The sequence below is a fragment of the Tricharina praecox genome (assembly GCF_024521635.1).
Source record: "Tricharina praecox strain CBS 144465 chromosome Unknown BZA05scaffold_1, whole genome shotgun sequence".
NCBI lineage: Eukaryota > Fungi > Ascomycota > Pezizomycetes > Pezizales > Pyronemataceae > Tricharina > Tricharina praecox.
Genome location: NW_026250403.1, coordinates 2,064,863 through 2,088,696, shown reverse-complemented (window position 1 = coordinate 2,088,696; position 23,834 = coordinate 2,064,863). Strand labels below are relative to the sequence as shown.

The 23,834-nt window shown below is 54.7% G+C and overlaps 4 protein-coding genes across 4 annotated transcripts; 3 read left to right on the top strand and 1 right to left on the bottom strand.

The window, feature by feature from the left end:
• The first annotated feature begins 2,586 nt into the window (after positions 1–2,586).
• BZA05DRAFT_346345 (cytochrome P450 monooxygenase) lies at positions 2,587–4,288 on the top strand. Its single transcript, XM_051481190.1, has one exon. It carries the CDS (start codon positions 2,673–2,675, stop codon positions 4,083–4,085), a length of 1,413 nt encoding a protein of 470 aa, XP_051344531.1. The 5' UTR covers positions 2,587–2,672; the 3' UTR covers positions 4,086–4,288.
• Positions 4,289–4,680: 392 nt separating this feature from the next.
• On the top strand, positions 4,681–5,420 carry BZA05DRAFT_450881 (uncharacterized protein; the record flags this gene model as incomplete). The annotated part of the gene is made up of 2 exons (XM_051487423.1): positions 4,681–5,015; positions 5,063–5,420. The coding sequence occupies exons 1-2, from the start codon at positions 4,714–4,716 to the stop codon at positions 5,418–5,420; spliced, it is 660 nt and encodes a 219-aa protein (XP_051344530.1). The 5' UTR covers positions 4,681–4,713.
• Positions 5,421–7,984: 2,564 nt separating this feature from the next.
• BZA05DRAFT_423434 (endo-1,4-beta-xylanase C precursor) lies at positions 7,985–10,104 on the bottom strand (the record flags this gene model as incomplete). Its single annotated transcript, XM_051485872.1, has 12 exons — positions 7,985–8,020; positions 8,130–8,204; positions 8,270–8,289; positions 8,384–8,523; positions 8,633–8,885; positions 8,965–9,016; positions 9,106–9,202; positions 9,264–9,296; positions 9,369–9,549; positions 9,618–9,803; positions 9,878–9,941; positions 10,012–10,104. The coding sequence occupies 12 exons, from the start codon at positions 10,102–10,104 to the stop codon at positions 7,985–7,987; spliced, it is 1,230 nt and encodes a 409-aa protein (XP_051344529.1).
• A 5,855-nt stretch (positions 10,105–15,959) lies between these two features.
• Positions 15,960–17,606, top strand: BZA05DRAFT_382805 (uncharacterized protein). Its single transcript, XM_051482159.1, has one exon. The coding sequence runs from the start codon at positions 16,170–16,172 to the stop codon at positions 17,241–17,243; it is 1,074 nt and encodes a 357-aa protein (XP_051344528.1). The 5' UTR covers positions 15,960–16,169; the 3' UTR covers positions 17,244–17,606.
• The last annotated feature ends 6,228 nt before the right edge of the window (positions 17,607–23,834 follow it).

Here is a 23,834-nt window from a genome sequence, read left to right as displayed (position 1 = left end):
TCGATACAGTTGCGAGTTGGTCGAGCGTGAAGATTCCTCTGTGGGCCGCGGTCGCGAACGCAGTTCTTCGGTGTTGTGGGAGTAGGTATTTCGGGAAGGAAAGCGCGCAAGCTAAGGGTGGATGAGTAAGCATTGTCTAGCACGAATATGGATAGGCCGCATCGAGGACAGGGACACTCGGGTCCCAGAAACCTTAAAGGCCGTGCTAAGTTCTAACTAAACAAGTGGCCGGCTAGGGTTCAAGCGATGTCCTCAAAACTCAATGAAATCTTCAAGGCTCAAGGATAGTTACATACCGGTAATTATGCGATATCGATGCAGCATCGTCCAGCTACCTATGACAGCGGACGACAAGTAGTTAGCACTGTTGTCTCCCGTCTGCCGCAGAGCACTACTCGCTGGCTTGCTTCCACGTTTCGAATGTTTCGTTTCGTTTCATCTGCATAAGTGTGTTTCGTCGCGAGCACTCCTATTTGGCGTGCATAAAGTTATCTACATGTGATGTACTTACTCAAGGTATGCTCCTTTGTGACTTCTCCTGAAGCTGCGTGGGATCGCTAAGGACGAAACCCAAGTAAGCAGGCCTCTCAAGTCTCAACGTCCGGTGAAAAAGGACTCGGACAACCTCAAACACAACCCCGCACGCCGCATTTTACCGCATTACCGCATTGCCGCATTACCGCATTGCCGCATTACCGCATTGCCGCATGGGGGCATTACTGCCAGGACTTTTCACGTCACGCCCACAGAAAACTCCATTTCTGGGAAGGAGAGTTCAAAGTACTAGTAGAGATTACGCTGTTGCTTGCGCCTGCCCTGTCGAAACGAAAAACGAAAGAGAAAAAGTCTGCAAGGATCAACAAGCCACACGCAGGACCAGTGGCGTTCGATCTCTTGCCGCACGCATCGAGAGCCGCCTTAGAAGTTGGGCTTCTTCTGGAAGCCGAATATCTTTGTCGACATACTCCTCCTCCCGTGTGACAGAGTCTAGACAATCACTGTGGCGAGTGACGTGGCTGTGCGAGTGATCGAAGAGTCAGAGCCACCAGGCGCGTGTCAGCAATCTGAGGCGAGACAAGAACATGAGATGCGATTGGACGGCCCTGCTGCCGCCAAACACGGGAACTTGACTTCGGACGTGTGTGTGGTGAATGGACTTTGCATTTGTTCCCCGATACATCAGAGCTATCTAGACTCGCACCACCTTTATCCCCTCTTGGGTATGGAAAACCCCGCTCGATCAAGCAACGATCAACAGACAGACACCCATTCGTATGTACGGATGTCTTCACTGCACCAGACCCCTACATAAACGCCCTTCCCCTCCTCGCATGCGTCATCCCCATCTGCAGCCAATAAACGAGTCCGGAGACACCAGGACTCAGCATATCGCTCTCCAAGTCCTCCTCGAGCTCCCTCTGTAGCGTCGGCTCAAGGCTATCCCACACCTTCCGCCACGTCTCCCGCGAGGCATCACGGAAAGCGCTGTGCACATCGTCGATGTGCGCGAGCCCTAGTAGTGCGCAGATAGATTCGCACCATGACTCGTAGTTGAGGTAGTCAGCGCGCAAGAGAACGGGTGTCGCGAGGAGCATGGCTGGGATACGGTCGCGGGTAATGTCCGGGTCGGGTCGGGATATGTTGGACATGTGCTTGCTTGGTATGATTGCTTGCCTGCCTGTGGCCGACGGATGATGCCGCCTATGAGAAGGCGGTCGTGATAAACCTTTATAGTGGCGGAAATCCTTTCGGGATGAAGATTTTCCTTCGGACCTGATACATACCAGGTATGCAATACATGCATAGCAAGTTGCTCCTCGAGGTGTAAAGAGTGAGATCCTATGGCGAAACTCCCCCGAAACAATACTTTCAACTCGCACAACATCATCAGGAGAGCGCTGACGTTTGACGTTTGACGTTTGACGTTTGACGTTTGACGTTTGACGTTTGACGTTTGACGTTTGATGTTTGACGTCAAACTAATATCCCATTGACTCCCGGCGCCTTTCCGCGCAAGATGAAAGAGGCCGAGTAGACTTATCGAGGGCACTCCCGGTGGGCAGGTTCCACATCCGCCGATGGATCACTCTCGAGAGTGGTATCCCCGAAAGGATATCAGCAGCTGAAGTATCGTGGGTAAATATATGTATGGCTTCGGGGCTGTTTGAATCGCTGGCAAAGATGATAAAAGATGATATCGATACTCACCTTTGCGGGGTACGTTGAGGGCCCGGGGCTCACACAGCAGCCCACTATCTGGAGAGGCGGCTCTCTCAACTATTTGTCTCTTATCGCCTTGTTGATTCACCGGCTCTCCCTACTCGATCTATTCGTGCTAAAATTACCATTTGGAGTTGCCATTGAGAACCGAGTAGTTGGTGATATCTCATGACTGGCCATTGCCGGCACCGGCCATTCACACCTGCTACGTTGAGTTGTGTCGGCTTCTGGCCGAATGGGAGACCGATCAGGCAGTCTGTAGCGACATTAACGAGAACAGGCCTCTCTCGCGACCCTGCTGCACCCGAGATTCCACAGCTTCCATTTCTCAGGGCAGATCGCGTGTGGTGCGAATCAGAATGCACCCCGCCGATAAGCGATAAGATCCGCATATATGACCAACAACGGCCCCACCATCCTAGGCACCACACGTCACGACATTTAACGCGAGAATGGCCCTCCTCCTTCCCGCCCTCCTCTTGATCCCGGTATTTCTGCTTCTCGTCTACCGTCATCGCACGAAGCCTTCCATCATCCCACTGTTGCATCCCCTTTCCGCTTTCACCTCGCTACCGATCCTGCTCCCTACCCTGTTCGGACGCCGGAACGCCACAATCCACAGAGCACATCTTCAACATGGATCCATCGTCCGGCTTTCGCCCACCGAGGTCTCCTTTTCCGCGCCCAGCGTGCTGAGCACAATCTACACTTCATCCCCCAAGCCGCCCTGGTACCGCGTCTTCCACAATTATGGCATAGCCTCGATGTTCGCAACCCCGCTCGGACGGGAACACGCGGCGAAAAGGAAGATATTGGCCGGGGCGTATAGCAACGGGGCGGTCCTGAAGAACCCCGTTATCAAGCGGGTGGCGAGCGAGGTGCTACCGGTGCTGCTGGGAGAGTTCTCGGCAGCCCGGGAGAAGGAAGTCGAAGTGTGGATGACATTCAATCGCCTCACGATGGACTTCGTCACGGCATTTCTTCTCACCCGCGAGCTTGGGAGCAGGTTCCTAGAGGGCGAGGACATGAAGATATTGCGCCTCTATCACAGCCGTCGAGGGTACTTTGGGGTTTCTTCGGAGCTGCCGTGGCTGGCGAGGTGGATCATACCCCAGCGGATCAACGACGCGAACGATCGGATCGAGGCGTGGTGTCGTCTGCTGTGTGATCGACGTCGGCGCGGGGAAGGCGGGACGGAGGAGTGTATCTTCGACCGTCTCACCTCCGCTGCGGAACTCTCGGAGATGCAGGCGGCTAGTGAGATACTGGATCATATCGGCGCGGGACACGAAACCACCGCGTTGGCCCTGTCGTTCGCTCTCGCAGCTCTCTCGGGGCAGCCGCTGTTGCAAAAACAGCTGAGGGAGAGCTTGGAGTCATTGGTGGAGGTCCGAGACGGATGGAAGCTCCCCCGAGCGGATGGGGACGGGCTCGAAGACCAACCGCTGCTGAACGCCATCATCAAGGAAACGTTGCGGCTGTACGCACCTATTCCTGGAAGCCAGCCCAGGGTTGTTATCCGAGATATGGAAATCCTGGGTCACTTTGTGCCAGCCGGGACTGTGATATCAGCGCAGGCATACTCGCTTCATAGGGATCCAGCAATATGGAAAGATATGGAGAGGTTTATGCCAGAAAGGTGGCTGGAAGGGGACACGACGGAGATGGAGAGGGCATGGTGGCCGTTTGGCAGTGGCGGTAGAGGCTGTATCGGACGTAATCTGGCCATGTGGGAGATGAGGATGGTTCTCGCGGCTATCTATGCGAACTTTGAGACGGAAAGCTCCAGCAGTACGGAGGGTGTTGATACATACACCACTGCTCCGATAGAAGGAAGAGTTGAGGTTGTTTTTAGAAGGGCTTAGGATGGAAAGCCGCCCCGACCATTTTGTTCCAGTTGTATTTTGTCGGAGTGATCGAGTTTTTGCTAGATAGCTCGTGCAGGACGCTCAGTCATTGTGTCATGGCTTAAGATATGTGGGGCCCCGCGTTGTCCCAACCAATCTCAAAACATAGCATCGTCAGCCGAGTGCGTAACCTGAGTATATTACGGACCAAGAATAATGATACATACCTATCAACCACGAAGACACTCTAAATCACTATGTGTGCGTTCAAGGCTATGAAGCATAACTGTAATGATCCGCTAATATTGCAGGAAAGTTGAAATATGGGTCTATCAGCGGCTTTACCGCTCAGCAAAAACACCCGCATTCGTGTTAGGACATGCGATCCTGAAGAAAAACAGTCAATCTAGATCGGGCGAGTATCGGTGACTGCTTGACGGCGCCTAGGTGGCCAACCTTTGACAGCTCGCACTTCCAAACTCACACAAACCACTGCCAACTATATATCTCCGACCGCTGTGTCCCAGATCTCTTCTTTCCTTCCTTCCCTACCACTCCCTCACAGATCGCCTCGTCCCAGATCACTCTCTTCCCTTATCACTTTCTCACAGACCACCTGGTCTCAGTCTCACGCCCGCCAAACAAGATGTTCCCCATCATCCTCTCAGTTGTTGCCCTCTCCCTTGGCCTCACAAGGGCCTTCCCGTACCACTTCGGCGCTCCTATCGGCGGATACAATTCCACCAGCGTCGGGAACACTACTGTGTTCCCCGAGTATGTCCCCCACACCCTCAACGTCACGAACATGACCGCCCTCGATTGTGTTGGACAGCCCTACTACCCCGAGCTGTACACCTGCTGGGACGGGTATCGGCTGTGCCCCAGGGGCACCCGGGCTTGCGGCACCGACCCCGATTTCTATGATTGCTATTTTAGCCATCAGTACAGGTATGCATCGTGGACTCTTTAATAGAACAGAGACTGAACAATTCCAGCTGCGTCAACGAGACCCTCGTGCAGGTCCCCAGCGGTCACTTCCCGCCGTATGGCAACATGACCGCCCCATATGGCAACTCGACTGCCATCGGAACCGCCGTCTACCCCTCGGGAACTGCGCCTGCTGCGACGGGAACCGCTTCGTTCCCAATGGGAAACTCGACCGTTGCGTTTCCCAGTAGCTTCCCGACCTCTTACGACGAATGGGTCAAGTACGCCGGGGTCGACGAGTACGACGAGTACGACGGGTACGACCAGGACGACGATTACGACGAGTACCCTGCTTACCCTGCGTACCCTGCGTACCCCGTGTACGTAGGGGACAACGAGAGATTGTCTTTTTCCTCGTCCCAGTAGGTTGGTCCTCCGCGAGAGTGGCCAGGTGTTATTTCTTGGGGGTCGTGGTCTTGGGTGAATTTTTCGTTTGGGATGGTTCTTTTTGCTTTTGGGTTCTTTTTGGGTTTAAAATTTTTGGAGTTTAGTTTCTGGTTGTTTTGTCTAGTTCTGATGTTAATTAATGGAATGTCATGGAACTATACGGACGTGCTGCCGCTGAAAACTGAGGTGAAAATGAAGTCGATCGTGACATGGCTTCCAGCCGTGCGTAGAGTGAAGCTGAGTGGTCACCCAGTGCCCATGCTGTCATCCTCTTCGATGTGTATGGAGTCGAGGCGTTTCCCCCTGGAGGTGCATAGTGTTTTTTCCTGGCCGTCCAATTCAGGCAACATCGGAGGACGTCGAAAATTTTGGAAACCTGGTTCCGATTAGACTTCGTAGAGTTTTCAATCTGCAAGATGTTATGTACAAACCTCCAGCTTCCATGTGAGATATCTGACAGCCATGACATAGAGAGCCTGGACTAAAGTTAAAGACTACCCTAACTCAAAATATATACTACACATCATGATTTCCACGCGAGGGCGAAAGTCAAACTCACCACATATCACCCAGCCAGGCCCAACTTAACTATACGACGTAGATACTTTATTAGGTAACCAAGCGATTGGCTAGCCATGGAAAATCGTAAGATGTCATCTAACCGCGCGTAACGCGAAGCTAAACCGTCAGCCGTCACGCAGTGCCCATACTGGGATCCCATCCCAACTCATAATATACTGCAGATCCACACATCATGATTCACACGCGGTCGAGAGCAGAAGTCAAACTCACTACATGTCACCCGCTCTATCTACACGACGTGGATACCTTACCCCCATTGAGCCGTCTTGGCGCCCACTCTCGCCGTTGGTGGAGTATATAATTCGCGAGCATCTGGGCGCGGCCGCTCCCTGGGAAGTTTACTAAGCACTTACCTACTCTATATATCTAGACTCTATGTAGAGTAGGTACTATCTACCACCTGACCTCGAATCCTCGAAATGCACCCACAGTCCACAACCCACACGTTTACGCGCAACGTCGACCGATGCATACCTGCACCGGTAACTATTCAGGCCCAACACTACGACTATTCGCGACTCGCGACGGCAAAAGTATTCCGGGTATCTTTCCGGCTCCCCGTCCTCATACCTCACACTCACAGCCCATGGGGGCCGCACACACACTGCGGACTGTAGGAAGAACAGGAACAGGAACAGGAATCGGGGGATGGGGGAGGGCTTGCGCAGGGAGGCAGGGCTGAATTCCTAGCCCCCCGGGCTCCCCGGGCCCCCGCCAAAATAACCCCACCCAACCCCACCCTGGGGGATGGAACGAGGGAACGAGGGAGGGGAGATGAAACACGCTCCCTACCCTACCTACTCTACCTACATACCCTCATGCTTCCGGTGATGACACCGTTCCGCCGGTGGACAAGTTACGACCGGTGAGCGTGAGTGCAGCGCTTCGCGAATGGGATGGAGAGCGGATAGGAGAGCTGCTGGTTTGCGGCACGTAACAGGTGCGTGAGTGGGGGGGAAGGGAGTGAAGCGATTTCGTGATTCATCCGTGGTGGCTAAATTACGTTTGCGCGAGAGGGAGATATGGAGGGAGAGGGAGATGGAGGATGGAGGGAGGGAGAGGCACAGAGGCGACGGTGCGAACATCCGCCGGCAGCAACAGGCGATACTTACTCTACTGCTTCCTCCCTCCCTGACGAGGTCGGCGCATGCGCAGGTGGGGGGGACGCTCGGTGGGGGTGGGGGTGCAGCGACCGGGTCGCCGTGGGAGTCTACGCGAGATTCGAGGTTCGGTGATGCTTTGCACCCTTTTCTTTTCGGCGTTTGCGTTTGCGATTTGTCGAGATACCTGCTACGGGACGGGTCGGGGCGGAATGGTCAGTTCGAACGGGAGGCTAGGGATGACGGTGGTAGACACTGGACAGGATGCGCAGTCGGAGCCGGCGCCGGAGCCGGAGCCGGACATGGCCGCGAATATGTATGTGAAAAGATCCGTAGGAAGTCGGTACCGTTGCATAGATACGGTACCATCACCAGCACATCCCTCCCCGAACGGTGGACGCCGACGGCCGTGGCCCGTGCGGTATCTATGACGTCTTGGTCCAGCGTAGGTACTAACTAATATGGTAAATATCGCGGCGTCATCAAATGGAGCTCATGCGAAAGCAGCGGGTTTGCGGCAACAGCGGTTCTCTTTTTGCGCAAGGCACGGGGGGTTGCAGGTAGCAAACGCTGCCACGATTACAAACCGAACCGCGGTATCTACTCTACGTATTCCTACATACCTGGTCCTACGACTCGACTCGACCAGGATCCCTCACACACGCCGGAAGACTCTCGCCAGGCAAAATGTTGCGTTGCGTTACGGTAGATACCGCGCGGCCTGCATCGGATGATTTTTTTCCTTCTCATTTCGGTTTCTTTCTAGAAGTACAGTGGGTATGAAGGAAGTAGGTATGCAGCAGAGTAAACCAGCTACTATAGTGCTGCTGCAGCGGCGTCTCGGTGCCACCTGCTGCTTGCTCAGGCGAGAGCTTCCGCAATAGCAGCGTAAGCTGGCTGTGGTACACATCAGTAATCGAGAGCGAGAGCGAGATGGATGGTGGGGATGGGTATGGGTATGGGTATGGGGGATGGGGATATGTGGTCCCGCCACTTGAACGCGCACCTTCTTCACCAGGTTTTCGTCCCATGGCAGGGCTGCTCCTTGGGTACTGAACACGGACGGGATCCAGGAGTATTTCTGTTGCGAAACCCGTCAGTACACCATGCCAAGCTTTTCTCATCGGCCCGGACCGAAATACTTACATCGGTGTAATCCCAGATGGCTATTGGACGAGTTGAAAATTAATCACATCAGCACTGCCGGTCACTCGGAAATGGAGAAGAGGGGGAAGCAAAAAGGCCGCAGGGAATCCTCACTGATGCCTATGCACTTGGGGATCGCCACGCACGCGGCAACAACATTCTTATAGTCGGTAGCCTGCTGTGCCAGTTTCGCATCCGTGGTCGGAAGGGTAATCCTGATGTCTACCTCGGTCAGGGCAACATCGACACCGAGGCTGCAATCATGATGGCGATATTAGCTTTCTGTGGAGAGAGAGAGAGAGAGAGAAGTAGAGAGACAAAGGTCCATGGTATGGTTGGACAGCCAGGGGTAGTGGCACAAACCTCGCAAATTGTTCCCAGTTTGCCTGGAGCGTACTCGGTACCGATCCTGAGATTAGGTGGGCCTGAATACCGATGCCGTCAATCGGCACGCCTTGGGCAATGAGCTTAGCCACAAGGTTGTACATGGCGGTGGACTTTGCACCGGTGCCGTCGACGTTGTAGTCGTTGATGTACAGCTTCGCATCGGGATCGGCTGCGCGCGCCGCGCGCAAGGCTATCGCAACGTATGCTTCGCCTATGGTGGTGTAGAATACTACGAAGGGGGATCAGCGAGTCAGATACGTACGGTAGGCTGGATGGTTGCGGCGGAGATGGGGAGGGGAAGCGCTTACCCGACTCCCGGAAGGTCCCATCTTCGTTGAAGATTTCGTTGAGCACATCCCACTTGCAGAACGAGTCGGTCAGCAGATGGCACTTGTGTCTACTGCGTCCAAGTGCGAGGGGTGGAAGCATGAGGGGAGGGTATCTAGTACAGCATATATCTGGCCTTTGTAGTGTGTGGCCACCTGCGTGACATGGTTCTCCATAATCGAAATCAGAGTGGCATTATCGAAGCCACCGCTCGATACCCTAGATGTTGTCAGCTCTCGGTTGCAGGGTGGGGGAGCACATCCACGGTTAGTTGTCCTACCATGACGGAAGCTGCGAGTGCCAAACCAACGTGCTGAAAGATATTCTCGTTAACCGCCGCTCAGGAGTGTGGGGTCAGGGTCATGGGGGCAGACGGATGACTTACTGTCCGCGAACGAGCTGGCCGTTCGCCTTCGCCAGTGCAACGATTTCATCGCCGCGGGTGAAGGTGAAGGTACCGCGGGTCCCCTCGGTAGCATCCCACTTCTGCGAGTTTCCCGGTGTGAGCTGACCGAATTCGGAATTGTCGCTGAGGATTGCCTTATAGGGTGCATCGGTCAGCTCCCCTAATAAAAAGTAAGCAGAAATTCTGGTCGGGTCATCCACCGCGCTCAGAATAAGGAACGTCGCCTACCGTTGTCGGTTGCGCTTCCAAAGTACACCAACCCCTTTGCTTTGGCGAGCGTGTGAAGTCCAGGTGAAGTAGTGGAGGCAGCACTGGTAGTAATAGTCGACGAGCTGACTGACGGAACGACAGTGGTTGATGACGAAACCGCCGACGTTACCGTCGCGGCACCAGGCTGGCACTGCGAATAGTAGTCTACGCAACGCACACACACCGTCGGTCAGTAGCTGTTCTATCCGGCGCGCTCGAAGATAAGGTCCTCAGCTCACCATTCAGCTTGACGCATCCGGAACCGCTAACACATATCGTGGAGCCGGTGTATTGGAGGCCGCCCTACACACCGGACGACGTGTCAGCAGACGAAAAAGCCGCGCGGATAGCAACCGGGGGATATAAATCATACACATTGGTTCCAAGCCGCAACAGTAGTTTGCGCTTGAGCGCCCGCCAACAGGCAGGAGCTGAGGGACAATGCCAAAGCCAGAGAGGTATACATTCTGCAGGACGACGGCGAAGACGAAGACGAAGATGATGTCGAAAGACTTCCGATGCGGCACAGACCAATGCAATGCGTCACGTATTTATACGCGTTTTTTCCCCTCGTTCCTACGCTGTTCATCTAGAATGAAAGGCATATCGGCAAAATATCTCTTCGGAAAGTGTCAGTACCTGCCGGGGGGGGGGGTCCGGGCTCCGGAGTCCTGTCCCGACCGTGTCTGCCCAGGGCAATCTGGTTAAACGCAGCCATTCACTATAAAGCAATATAGGGATCGGAAAGACGGGCAAAGTTTGCGGGGGCAAGTAGGCGGAGACAAGGCTGTAGGCATCCGAGATGGCATGTCGAAGCTTGTTTCAGGAACACATGGACGGGGGGCCACGCGTCCAGTCCAGTTGGCTCTCTCGCTCGGGGTTTGTCCGAAAAGCTGCAAAGAGGCCAGGAGCGGGGAATTTGACATCCGCAGATCCCTACGAGCGTGATGTCGCTAAGAGCCGGTTGGGGAAGTATTCTGCCTCTTTGTTGCATACGGTAACTGACAGCCACAACAGCCTGGAAGCGGAACTCGCAGCTGTCGAAATTGCGTTCGGCGGTTGATTGGCGTCAATATGGGAGGTGCCGCTGGAAGCGTGGCCGGCTGTTTCGCGCGCTTCGAATCGGCAACCACGACAGCTCCTTGAGTAAACCAGGGTGGGATCGTGAAACATCGATTTCAACCGCGATCGGCAATCGTTTACAGATAGCAGGATAGCACATGTATCGCTGTGGAGCCTGGTTTTTATGGACGCATCTGTGCAATCCGTATGGATACCCAGTGTTATCATATAGTAGTTTCTACTACTATGGACGTCGCCTAGGTACCGAGATTTGGTCGGGCCCGCGCATGGGATCCATCATGCAGGTTCACAGTTCAACGGCGAACGGAAGCCGAGCTTCTCTATGGGACGGACCACTCGGAAGGCTAGGAAGTGACGGAAGGAAGGCGCGTGCTGCAATAGAGAGGCAGAGACGGCGATACGTCCGGAGTCCGCAGTTCTGGCTGTGAGCTTCCTATAGCCGGGAGAATCCAATGTCTGTAGTATGTACATAATAGGTACCATAGTAGTAGGCGGATGTCTAGTTAGTGTGAGAAACCTGGTTCTTTGAGGGTACGAGAGAGAAACCGAAAGAGTCCGTAGGCAGTTGTCGGCTTTCTTTTTCTCTCGCCACCTGTCAGAAAGACTTACGATTGCCCGATTATGTAGCAAGTGAACGATCGTTTATCTCGTTAACATCCGAGCCCGAAAGCAAGAAGAAAAAAACAACCGTGCCGGAGGGGGGGGTGTCGAAATCCAGAGTCGACACACTGCTGGCCATCGGGATCGGCAGCCAGGATGCGTCCCACCCATCCCACCGCATCCATCCCACCGCATCCCATCCCACCCCAGCCCAGCTGTAGGTGGATGGATTAATTCTCAGGTGATGATTGCCGTATGCGGGCGGCGGTTAGCTCTGCCGGGCGTAGAGTACTCTAACTACTCTGTAGGCATGTCCAGCGCGGCGGCGCGGCCCCTTTCACACGCTTTCACACGCTTTCACGCTTTTCACGGCCGGCTATGGTGCTGTTCACGCGTGACGCCACACACAGTGCATGCGCTCCCTGCCGTCCCCAACCTCAATGAGTGCAACCGCACGCTTCCCGCCGCCCGCCGCCGCCTGGGCCAATCCGTCGAGTTGAGGCGTCCTTAGTGACAACCAGGCAGTTCTAACGGCTGGAACCATCACGCCCGGTGGATTTTCCCGGTTCGCTCAACCACCACGCACCCAAATCCGCTTCCGCCCATAGGTACGAGTTTAGTGCTCGGTGTGGCTTGCTTGCTTCCTGGCTTGCCAAGCGCTGGCACCAATCGATGCGGGTCGCGCTAACATTGCTCCATTCGTAGTAGGTACTAGGTACCTATTCACTCACGGGAAATGATGCGTATGTAGAGTATGGCTTCAGCTAGTGGGGAGGGGAGTGAGGAGAAAAAAAGCGTCGGATGGATATCCTGGGGGTGGGATGGGGGTGTAAGCCTGGCGTCGCAGCCGTGAGTGAGTGTAGAGTAGGCGACGGGCCATTGAACGTCGTGGCACCGCGCAAAGCTCTCTTAGGTTCTGAGGTACTCTACTGTATGTATGCACATGGATCCTACATACCTTACATACCTCATACCTTATCCTGTGCTATGTGCCACCAAAGTTCAAACAACCGTACGCACTAAATCGCATCTACGGTCTACCTGTATGTATGATACAAAGTATGATATCTATCTATCATCATATCTACGGCATCCCCGCCGCCGCCGTAGGCCCGCAGCAGCAGCAGCAGCGCAGCGCTAAAAGAGAGCCAAAAAGAAAGCCCTCGAATCGAATCATCAACGGCCGCCAAGCGGGCTGCGGATCCAGAATGAATCGGAGCTACCGCATGACCTCACAACCGCGGAATGGTTGGATGGATGGCTGGATGGATGGATGGCTGGATGGATGGATGGGGCGGTATGTAGGAGCTAGAGAAACTACTGCCCTACATCCTCTACTGCTCTGGCGTCGATGGCACGAAGTAGTAGTGGTGGTGGTGTCACTGGTGTTCAGCAATCGATCGCCCATCGCACTTGTCCTTGAGCTGCTCGATTTCCCGCTGTCAACTATTCCGCTGTCAAGTTGTCAACATCTGCCCTCGCCCCGTCCCGCCCATCCCGTCTTTCCCGCGCCGCCCCGATCCGCGCGCGCCTGTGGGGCTATTGGCTGCGACTCTGGGAGGCGAGGCGAGCCGATAGTGCACAGTGCGTTCGATTCTGCCGAAGCTTACGCGTATCTACCTGGTAGGGCACTACAGCCTACAGGCGCGGCGCCGCTGGCCGCATCGGAGTGGGTGAGGAAGTCGACTGAGCCCTGCGATTCTGCGGGTACCTGGGGATTGCGGATCAACATCGAATCGGTTACTGAATCAGTACAGCTCAGCATGGTACAGCTCAGCCTACATAGCACAGCGGAGCACATCACAGCGCAGCAGCAGAGCACAGCTCATCACAGTTCATCACAGCACATCACAACACCGCACATCGTATCACTGCACCGCACATCACAGCACAGCGTTTCCTTTTCCCGCCCCCCTCCCCCCTGGTTGCATCTGCCCTCCGGTGGCCGTCGGAGGCACCGTAGGCATCATATGTAACAGGTATGCCGTGAGATGACTCCGCATTCTCGCTTCAGGCTTCAGGCTTCAGTGAGCAAAACTATTGCCGAAGGGCCAATTACTATGGTCGATAGGCAGCCTGAATGTAGGCAGCCCTCCGAGGGGGAGGAGTCTTTTCCGCAGCCCCCCCCAGGCTGCTCGCGCCTGTGCAGGAGGGAAGGCCCACCGAACCGGCGCTTATTTGTGGGCAATTGCTACCCTACCCTCCTTCGCAACACCCCAAAAGCCCCCTGTCTTGCCCTGCCATGCTCTGCCCTGCCATGCCCGACCTCCCAGTTTTATGGAGATAAAAGTAAAAGATAGTATCTAACTGCGCATGCAATCCCATACGCGACTCTTTCCCATTTGTTTTTTTCTTCTTCCTTCTTCCTTTTTTTTCTTTTTTCTTTTCGTTAGAAGCTGGGCTGACTGGCTGGCTGCGGCGAGCAGTAGCAAGAAAGAAAAGACTCAGGTATGTAGGTAGGGAAGTAGGAGTTAGGTAGGTGGAAAATGTATGCGGACCCGGTCAAGACGTCCGAACGAACAAGTGGGGGCCCGGGGCCCCCAAGCCCTATGGGCACTCGGTGGAGGCTGCGGAACATAGTGGGACGGAAGGGAGCACCAACAGCTCAGGATTGATCGGATCGAGTATTCTCACCATCACGACGGTGAGCTGGAGGTATGTAAGTAATTACTTACGTAGAGTAGGTACTGTAGCTGCCACAGGTCCGGTCTGGCAGATTGATTCCTCGGTTAGTGTCCGATTATTTATTTTTCTCCATCCCATCACATCACTCCCTCCAACGGCCGGCGGAGGAACCGCAACTGCAAGTTGCTTATCCGTAGGGATTTTGATGAGTACCCTCCCTTCCACCTTGCCGCTTCGTAGGGCTGTGTCACCGGCGGTGGTGGTGGTGGTGCCGCACGCCTGCTGCGAAAGTGTCCCCTGGTCCTGCCTATTCTGCCGACGGACAACCGCTTGTTTCCCTTTCTTCCAGAATCCGCCCCCCCCCTCGTCCTCCGTGCCCCGTCCCCAGTCCTCTGTGCCCCGTGCCTCGTGCCTACATTCGCTCGTGTTGATGGTTGCTTTCTCGGTGAAGGAAGAGGAAGAGGAGGGGGAGGAGGATGTGGAGGATGTGGAGAAGCAGGAGGTGGAGGAAGTGGTGGAGTACCCCCGTTGCGTAGGCATCCACCAGAGACGCAAGATACCTACCGTAGGCCCCGTCTAGCGCCACACGGCGAAGGCACGAAGAAGCGCCACGGCGAGCTATCCGATCCTAAGCTTGCGATAGGTACGAAGTACGTACTTCCCTAGGTGTTTTGCCTGCTCGCACACCCAGTCAGTCAGTGCTGCGTACATTCATACCTTACCTACCTCCTACTTACCTAGGTGATATCGAGTACCTCCATACCTACATCCCTTTTCCCTGCACGCTTTCTTACCTACTAGTACCGTACTTCGATCCAACACCACCACCGGTCCACCACCACCACCACCACCACCACCACCCACAGGCAGGAATTCAAGCCCCACCTGTAATATGGAGCCTATGCTATGCGTTCACCGGGTGCTGCGCAACAAACAGAAGTTGCTTAGCGTCTGCTGTAGGAGCATGACGCATGAAGTAGTTAGTAACTTGCAAGTGGGAATCGATGGATGAAAGGGCCATGGGCATATGGGTATGTGGGAATTCATGGATGCGCAAAGGTATCCTCCCCGAACGTCGTGTACCGCTGTTGCTCTGATTATGATCGATGGAGAGTTCGACGCCTGACAGCACATGGTAGGGGGGAGGGAGGGAGGGAGGGATGTATGAAGATCGAGGGTATGGGGAGGGGGAAGGAAGAGTTAGAGGGGCAGAGGGGGGAGGGAGAGAGAGAACTGGGGGGGGGGGGGGGGGGGGGGGGGCGAGCTTTCGCCGCTGACCGGCCACCCCCCTCCCCCTCGATCACCCTAGCAGCCAATAACAACAATTTCATCGGCACTGCCATAGTGTGCTAAACCCGAGTCCTACAAATATGTATCGGATCCTTCATTCTTCGGCCGCACACATTACACCTGGTCACCAAGCTCCATTCAACCTCTTCTCCCCCCTCACACACCACACACCCCCCCTCCTCACCTCCCCAGTATATCCTTCCCTGATACACCACTCCAAGCCAACAACCTATTAGAATTTGGAATTCCTTCTCCGGACCCTCTCACATCACGATATTGCTCGCGGCACTACGTGTAGTGGAAGCCTCTCCAAGGGATTGATATTCCGGATTTAGGCCCTCAGCAGGCAGCCAGTTCTCACGTTCTCAGGCGGCCAACCCAGCTACCCAAGCACGTTACGCACGCGGTCCAATCGGAAAAGCACAGCAACCCGGTACATATATTCGGGCATCGCCGAAAAAAACTCGAAGCAGCATCAGCAGCCAGCCAGCAAGCCACGCCGGGGAGAAGAAGTTCCAACCAAAGCCAAAGCCCGATGAGACCGCACAACAAGTCCACGCTGTGGGACGAATACCTGGAGCACTATGACCGCCACAAGAAGTATTTCAACACCAAGCACAAGAAGGCGTACTGCCGGCGCTGCATCCACAAGGCCATGGAGGATCTCGACAGGTCGCGAGACGCCCGCACCGCATTCGACGCTACCGACTTCGTCGAGGGCTGGGACGAGTGGAAATACCGCCAGGGTAAGCAAGGCATCATCTACCCACCACCTTCACCATGGTCAATCGAGCGAGGAAGAAGCAATGATGCAATCGCGGGAGGCGGTTACTATCCGAAAAATATCCTAGACAACGAAAGGCTGATCATTCGTCGGTTTGGTACAATGTAGCGTTTGATAGGGTAGAAGCGATATCCGGCCGAAGCTCGAATATGCAGAGGCATATCCGGACGTGCGACTACATTCCCTCTGAGGACCGGGTACGCATCATGGAGAACTTTGAAGCCTCGCAGGTGGCTTCGCGTTCTTCAAAGGATCTCGAGGACCCGCGAGGCAACGATGACTACTCGAGATTTGGACATGGACATCATGGCGGCAACGGGATCGATCCTGGACCGGCAATGTGGTCGCCGCACACTCACCACGTCGTGCCGCACCATCACCAATACGGCGGCCATCAGACGGCTTCATCGCTTTCTGGTAGGTCCAGAGCAACTTCGCAGTCCGATGATGACACCACTTCCTCTTCATCAGTTCCCTCGCCGGATCTTGGGCGGCGAGAGCTGGCACGGCTGGTTTCATCGCCCCCCAGGCCATCACCAAAGCTTTTAATCCGAGATCTCTTGAACGACGAGTCGGCACCACCGTCATATCTGTACAGAGGGTCCAGTAGCGCGGCGGCGGCGGCGGTGGCAATGGCGGCAGCGGAGAAAAGCAAACATTCACGGACATCACCGGGTAGCGGCACCACTGCGCCCAAACACCACAACTCGGCCCACTCTTCGGAACTACTGCTAGCTACAGAGCATGGATTAGTGGCGCAACTCGATTACGCAATAGACGAGATGCAGGGCGTTCGGATGCGTTTGGAGGACCGATCGGGTCCTCACGGTGGCGGGCAATTCCCCGTTTCGCGGGAGGAGAGTGCGGCAACGATCGAATGGTTGTCGAAGCGGATGGAGGAGCTTCGGCGAGAGAACGAGGCGTTGAAGCACCGGGTTTCGACGACGGAGAACGACAACGGTGAGCTCAAGGCCAAACTGGAGAAGATCGGCGAGAAGTTCCGTTTGCTCGAGTCCGATAGCAGGAGGATGTCGGCTGGATGTGTTAGTGGCGGGCTCGGTGGGCGTCCCACGACTGGCAGTCCCTTCGATATGCACCACCACATGGTGACGCCAAGAGCCACATCTGCGCCCGTTGTGACGGCGTCCGAGTCAGAAACGCTCAGAAAACGACAGTACGGTGAGAGAAGATCAGCATCGGGGTTTGTCCCGATCAGCAAATAGAGGATCTTTTTTCAAGGTGTGGGAACATGGGAATCTCCGGACAGTTGCGATGGGCTGTTCGCTTGTTTGGCTTCATGCATGCATGGCAGGTTTTTGGGCTGAAAGATACTTTTGTCTTTCGACTTTCTGTCATTGGCTGGTGATATAGCGGATTAATCTTGTAACTTAATGTGTGTGTTTTTCTTTGGCATGGGGCGTTGGGCGTTCTTTGGTTTTTCTTACTCTGTTTTTCTTTTTTTTTTGCGATGTTCTCAATGCCGATTTCGCCCTTTTCCATCACCGACAATTAGCATCAACATAAGCTTTGTCATCTTTCATATATATCAATTTAGGATGGGGATGAGCAACGAACGAATCTTCCAGATATGTGCATAGTCCTGAGGGCGCCCACGAGCCCTTTAGCGGTGCCAATGGATGGGTAGGACGATGACACCGGCCGGAGCAAGTGACACCAATGGGAAAGCCGTTGAGTGTCGTGGGGTCTGAGACGTGGCTACCGTACAAAATACCCACAAGCGACCGAAATCAGTCGGCAACACGTTTAAAGTATCATCAACCTTAGTTTCATGTCGTAGACGTCTCCAGTCTCTCCCATACTAGAGCTGAAGATCGCCGGTCCATGCCTCTCATCGCGATCGCCGTGACGACCTCGGAATTCAGGATTCGCTCCTAACCCCACTGGGTGCGGACTGAAGCCTCCGGGAGTCCGTTCCCCCAAGCACGCGCATGGTTCCTGGCGCAGCGCGCACAGCTATATAAGTATGAAGTTACTTAGCCCCCTAAGGGCCAAGTTCCAACATCGCGTCGGTTACATCGAGGACCGGCCAGACGTCTGGAGAGGCGGGTTGGGCTGGGCAGAGGGGACTCAGCGCATAATTATCGACGGGGATGGAATGTGATGGAAGTCGCAGCCCAGCTCAGCCCAGCCGCACCGTACCCCCGGGCCCCCCGCCCCCCGCCCAGCCAGCGAGCCGTGGAATACCAGTTCAAGCGGCGTCAAGAACCGAATCCACGGGACGGATACGTTTGGATCTACAGGCTAGGTGCGCTGTAGTGTACCCAACTTGTTGGTCGCGAGGCGCGGGGGTGGTTGTTGGAAGGGAGGGGGGGAGGAGGGGGGGGAGGGGGGTTGCGGCACCGGCAGGCAATGTAGGTATTGCCGCCATTCTGACGCCTTGCGCTCTGTCACCGTCTGGGCGGTATCCGTGCAGCGCTGTGCATGACTGTAGAGTGCAGTGCAGTGCAGTAGATCGAGTCTGGACCGTCTGTACGGTCGTGGACGTCGCAGGACGCGATGCGACGACCGCCGCAGTCATATGACAAGTCCCGGACGCAAGGGAACGGACGGCCAGTGATGTACTAACCATATGGTATGATATTATAACCGTAACGTAGGTACCTTTAACTCCGCCACCATCACGCTCGGTGGGGCCAGATAATGAAGGGAAGGGCGTGCAAAAGCAACACGGACCTTCAGCCAGTGACGTTAAGCAAGATACTCCCGAGTCTCGACTGGGAGGGGGGGCTCCCAAGTATTTTCGAACAGCATCGATACCTTTCAGGAGATGCGCCCCAGCCGGAGAGGGCGCTAGATGGCAGAACGTACGTTCAAGGTCAGCCGTTCATCTCGCTGGAGGAGGGGGGAGCTTGCTGTCCCCTTCCTGATGTCCCATCTTCGGAGCACCAACTTCATGGTTTGTTGGAGATGCTGCAGGAAAAAGAGCCAAAACATACCGATCTGCGATCTGCGATCAGGCATGAAGTGGGAAACTTGATGGCAGCGTTGAAGAAGGAAAAAAAATTCCCCCTTCCACCAGAATAGCAGCACCAGACCGGCAGCACTAGACCGGCAGCACAGGCTCAAAGTGTATCCGTCCTTTCGTGCGGGATCCGAAGGCTGCACGGCCAACGCAAGCCCTTTCACAAGCTTTCGTTTCGTGGTCCGGTCAGTTCTGATTCGTCGGTCCATCCTCATCTCTTCAGATCCAGTGCAGGAAATCATGCTGGAAGGGCCGGGGAATCCAAACCACGCTTGAACGCGGGAGGCTCGAGAGTTCAGGATGAGGCAGACGGATGTAAATAACGGCAAAGGTTCCTCACCACCATCTCCCAGATTCCCACAATCTCGCCCCTACCAACGGCATCCACGTAAAGGTGCGCTTTGAGGGATCCTGCTTTCAGCGTATCCAGAAGTGGCATCGTCCTGCAGGGTGCCTTGGCACGATTTTTATTGTGGGTTTTCGACTACTTCCCCACCTTGGCGGACACCAACGCAATGCGAGCACTCCGCATGTTTGCCGTCCATTCTCCATTGTACCCGTTGAAACACCTTGCCTCCCGCCCCCTCAGCATAACCGGGTAGGGAGGGTGAGTCGAGGGGCAGGAGGGATACCTAGCTCTGGGATGAGTGGGGTGGTACGGTCGATCCTCCGTGAGGCATAACCACCTACTTACCTATGGTCGCGGTGGGGCCAGTCCGCAGCAACAGCAGTAGCATCAGAAGCAGCCGTAGCATCAGCTGTAGCAGCAGTAGCAGTTGGTTCGGTCCAGTCTGCAGCGCACGCGGATGATCTCTCCCGCCTCCCAGTCTCACGGCTATGCGCGACCACGAATCCCCGGAATCGCTTGTTCTCAATGCCGAAACAGCATCTTCCTACAGCTGATGGATGCGTGGCCTATACCATACTATAGGTACGTGAGCCTGGACGACGACGGGTGTGGCTGCCCGTCAGCACCTGATGCCAGTCTCGACGAACCAGAGGGCCCGCAACCCGACAACCACCGCATGGTAGAGTAGGGTGAGCGATAAGCCGATTCCCTACAGCGGATGCTCGCTGACGAGGCCAATTCGATTCCCCCACACGTTCGCAGCCAAAGACCGTGCATCTGCATGCGGCTAAGATGAAGCGTGAGAAACAAGGCGAAAATTTGAATTGCAACCGCTTGTGCTGCTGCTGGTTGGTGTGGAGGACATCCATTGGTATGGATTGGGATTCCGTTTGGGAGCGAGAGAAGCATGCTTACTTGCTGCGCCGGCTCAACGTATGGACGAAACATGTGGTTGCCATGCAGTCTTTCATGCTACTCGGGCGGCGGCGTCCCCGTACCGAGGCCATTCACCTCTCCCCCCTTCACCCCTCCCCATCCCCCCAGGACAGTTTCACTCAGTATAGTACGTACGTACGTACCTATCGAGGTCAGCGAATACAATGAGCTTCGAAAGCACATGGTCGTGGATCAGCATTCCATCAAAAACCACTAACTCACAACATGTAGAACGATTCGTCCATATGAGCCCCCCGCATCTTCCCCGAATTAGCATTTTAATGATTTCATCCCACATCGGTATTGTATGCAAATGATCTGCGGTCGTAGGAATGAGCTGCGGTGCTCGAAGCCAACCCAGCATGATTGTAATATCGTTTCCGAGGTTTCGCCCCCGAGTACACCGCAACGGATCCAAATCTTCTGATGAGGGGCAGTTGAAAACTTCACCGATTACCCCGCCCCCCTTAACAGCATCCGATCTGTCATGCACCGCGCCAGAAACGATTGACATGCCACTATCGACCAGTGGCAGGATTGACTCGGTGTCTCCTCTGCAGGCTACTACTATAGTCCGTATTGTTGTTTCGGACAGTAGTACTAGCTAGCCCTAACGTTGTCAGCGGGAGTCTCAATACCCATAAATGTAATGCATTGTTACCGACATACATACCTGGCCGCGTATTTGTGGATATCACTTCAGCAAGCTAGGTACATAACTACCGTAGTGCTGAGCACTTTTGCGACTGGCCGGCTAGCCCATTCGTTACCATAGGTAGCTTTTGACTTGGAGCAGGGGATTGGCCCAGCCGGGTCGGTGAGTTTTCGGTGTCTGTATCGAAGCCCTGTGGCACCCGGTGGGGCGACGGGACGGGCAACCTCACAGTCCAGATCCACGATGTGTGCGTGTGAACGGGGCACCCGCAAGCACACAGCATCATTCGGTAGAGTGATTTCTTTTCGGCCGCAGGCCGTTACTTTTTCCGCGGCCGGGCGCTTAGCGGTCCAATTGTGAAGGACAAACTGCGAACACGCCGCTAGATAACTAGTCTGTGCGTCGGTAGCCGTGCGGCGTAGTTCTCTCTCTGTCTCCCTATTCCTGCATAAAGAATGACAGTGAGCTCGCTCTCGCGAAATCCGTGATATGCATGCATCAGCACCGATGCCTACGGTTGTAGGCAACAGTGCTCGCGGTGACTGACTGATCGACTCCACCGCACTAGAGCGAGGAAATCCGAGGGGGGAATTTCCACTACTACATACCTATCGACGGGGGAGGTGGAAACCACACAACGTGACTGGGAAGGAGGAGAGGATGTGTGTTCGAAGCAAAAACTTTGCAGGTGCGCGTTCACGTTGCGGTGTCCCCCCCTCACCCCGTTACCTACCTAGTAGTTGCTTATGTATGTACCTGGAATCGCGCAGACCGGTCAGAAAAGGTACCTAGTTCGCACTTTGGGCTTGTAGCTAGTGGGGTCCGAAATGCTGCGCGTTTGTATTCGTGCCGGTGGGTGCATGGTGAACGCCACCGTCTCGGTGCGGATCGATATAACTATCGGGAGGGAAGCAGAACATGACTAGCTTGAAAAAATATCGTCTCCACTTTCACTGCCGGCTTTGCGGCCTATGCAGAGGTCTGGACTTGCAGACTTGCAGTGCAGATCATAGTCTGTCACCCGCTGTGCTCAAGTTCTTGCGGGTGTGAAACCATCCGCCGAAAGTTTGCATAGCATAGAGTAGTAGCCCACGAGGAGAGTGGGCCTCACGATTACTAGGTATAGTAATACTATACACCCGAGCGTCAGCACATCGTTCGTATGGTACATTGAGATTAGAAAAGAAAGGTTGCAGATCGTACGTTAGGTAGAGTAGGTTCGTCTTTCCTGCAGCTTCGGTGCGCCCACTGCGCATTTGATTGAGGCCTTAGGTACCGAGATTACCGCCGCGCGGACAAACCGTCATCCAGGCCGGCCGATCAGCGGAATATCTTCGAGAAAGAGGTCCGGAAAAAAGGCTTGCAGTACAAGTGCAGAAGTGTCGTTCCGGTTCCGGAGCTGTGTCGTCTCGTCGTGTTGGATTGCGTTGGGGTGCGTTGGGAGGCGTTACGTTTGGTTGCGTTGCGTGGAGGTGAATGAATACCGGTAGGTACTCTGGAGTAGGTTGACATAACCCTGGAAGTGAGGAGGGATGAAGAGGTTGAGGTTGTATTGAAGAGCTATCTAAGTTGGCTCTCCTCCGCTGCCTACAACGTTCGGTGTCACTCGATCCGGCTAGTCCAGTTGACACCACCATTCGGATCCAGAATAGCCTCTCCTCCTCCTATCTTATCAGCTCCTCCATCTACATTTGCTCCTCTCATGGTGGTGGCAGACGACATACCTCATACCTGGTACTCGAGTAGAGTAGAATAGAGGTTATGTCATCGATCACCGCCCATCCGCCATACCGGCCAAACTCTGATATGTTTACATAAGCTGGTCGGGATGCGGTGCCTACAGGCTACATACAGACATGTACCACACGACCACGGGGAAATCCTGTCGTCATGTAGGATGTAGGCAAGGATACTTAACCATCCCCCACCTTCAACAACATCGCGACATCGTGGCACAAAGATTTTACGCAGAGATTAGGAGGAATCCCGGCTGAAGACTGCCGTGAGTTGATCTATTGTTCTGGGGAGGTTTAGGCTCACAATTTTTACGTATTTTTTGGCCTGATGAGATTCAACCCGAGCTTTTCATCCGGCAGTTGTGCACTCGTTTCAGCCTCACAGGCCCCCTAAAAGCGAGAGAGAACCATCGACGGGTTCGAATTCTAGGCAACAGCATGCAGCATTGAAACAAAAAAAAGCCGTCGTCGTAAATCGTATGTAGGCCGGTTTGAAGGTTACGGCCGGGCGAGATTTACGGACAGGGCCTTATCCACATCGTCGGCAACTGTGTATACGACAAGGCAACCCGCGACGTATGCCTGAAGACTGGCGCGCTAACTAAGTTAGATGCCCTGATTTGCAAGCTGCTGGCAGAAGATTATCGACATAACCGTGACGGTAGTAGTGGTGGTGGTACCGTGGTGGGCCTTTCCCGCTGCACGGCGATGTGTCATTGAAGCGCGTCCTCCCCTGGTAAACCGGGAGGGCGGTGGTGGAAACCTGGCTCGTGATGTGTTATAAGGCATCGGCATCGTATGTAGGAGAATCGCATGTAGGAGAATCTCGGCGTCGGATTATGTGCCTACATATGATACTTCCCCGTTCCACATATGCGGTGACCGGCATGTGCATGTTGACATAGGTGGTATTTAGGCCACCCTCCCGGCCCCACCATCGCTGCGGGGACAATTTCAATCAATGGCATGCAGAGGGCTCGAGGTTGTGTCCGCAAAGCTGGCGTCCACATATGAGATCACGCCCACGAAGCGGTGTTACTGTATGTTTGCGCGCGACAAGGAACTCCCAGGCCGCCATCCTAGGTTAATGCCATTCACTCTACCGATAGTTATTGGTGTAGGAGCACGTCAGGTGTCTCGATGGTATGATAGTAG

Excerpts from the sequence above, each read along its gene's own strand:
- BZA05DRAFT_346345 (XM_051481190.1), top strand. The coding sequence starts at position 2,673 with ATGGCCCTCCTCCTTCCCGCCCTCCTCTTGATCCCGGTATTTCTGCTT.
- BZA05DRAFT_382805 (XM_051482159.1), top strand. The coding sequence starts at position 16,170 with ATGCAGAGGCATATCCGGACGTGCGACTACATTCCCTCTGAGGACCGG.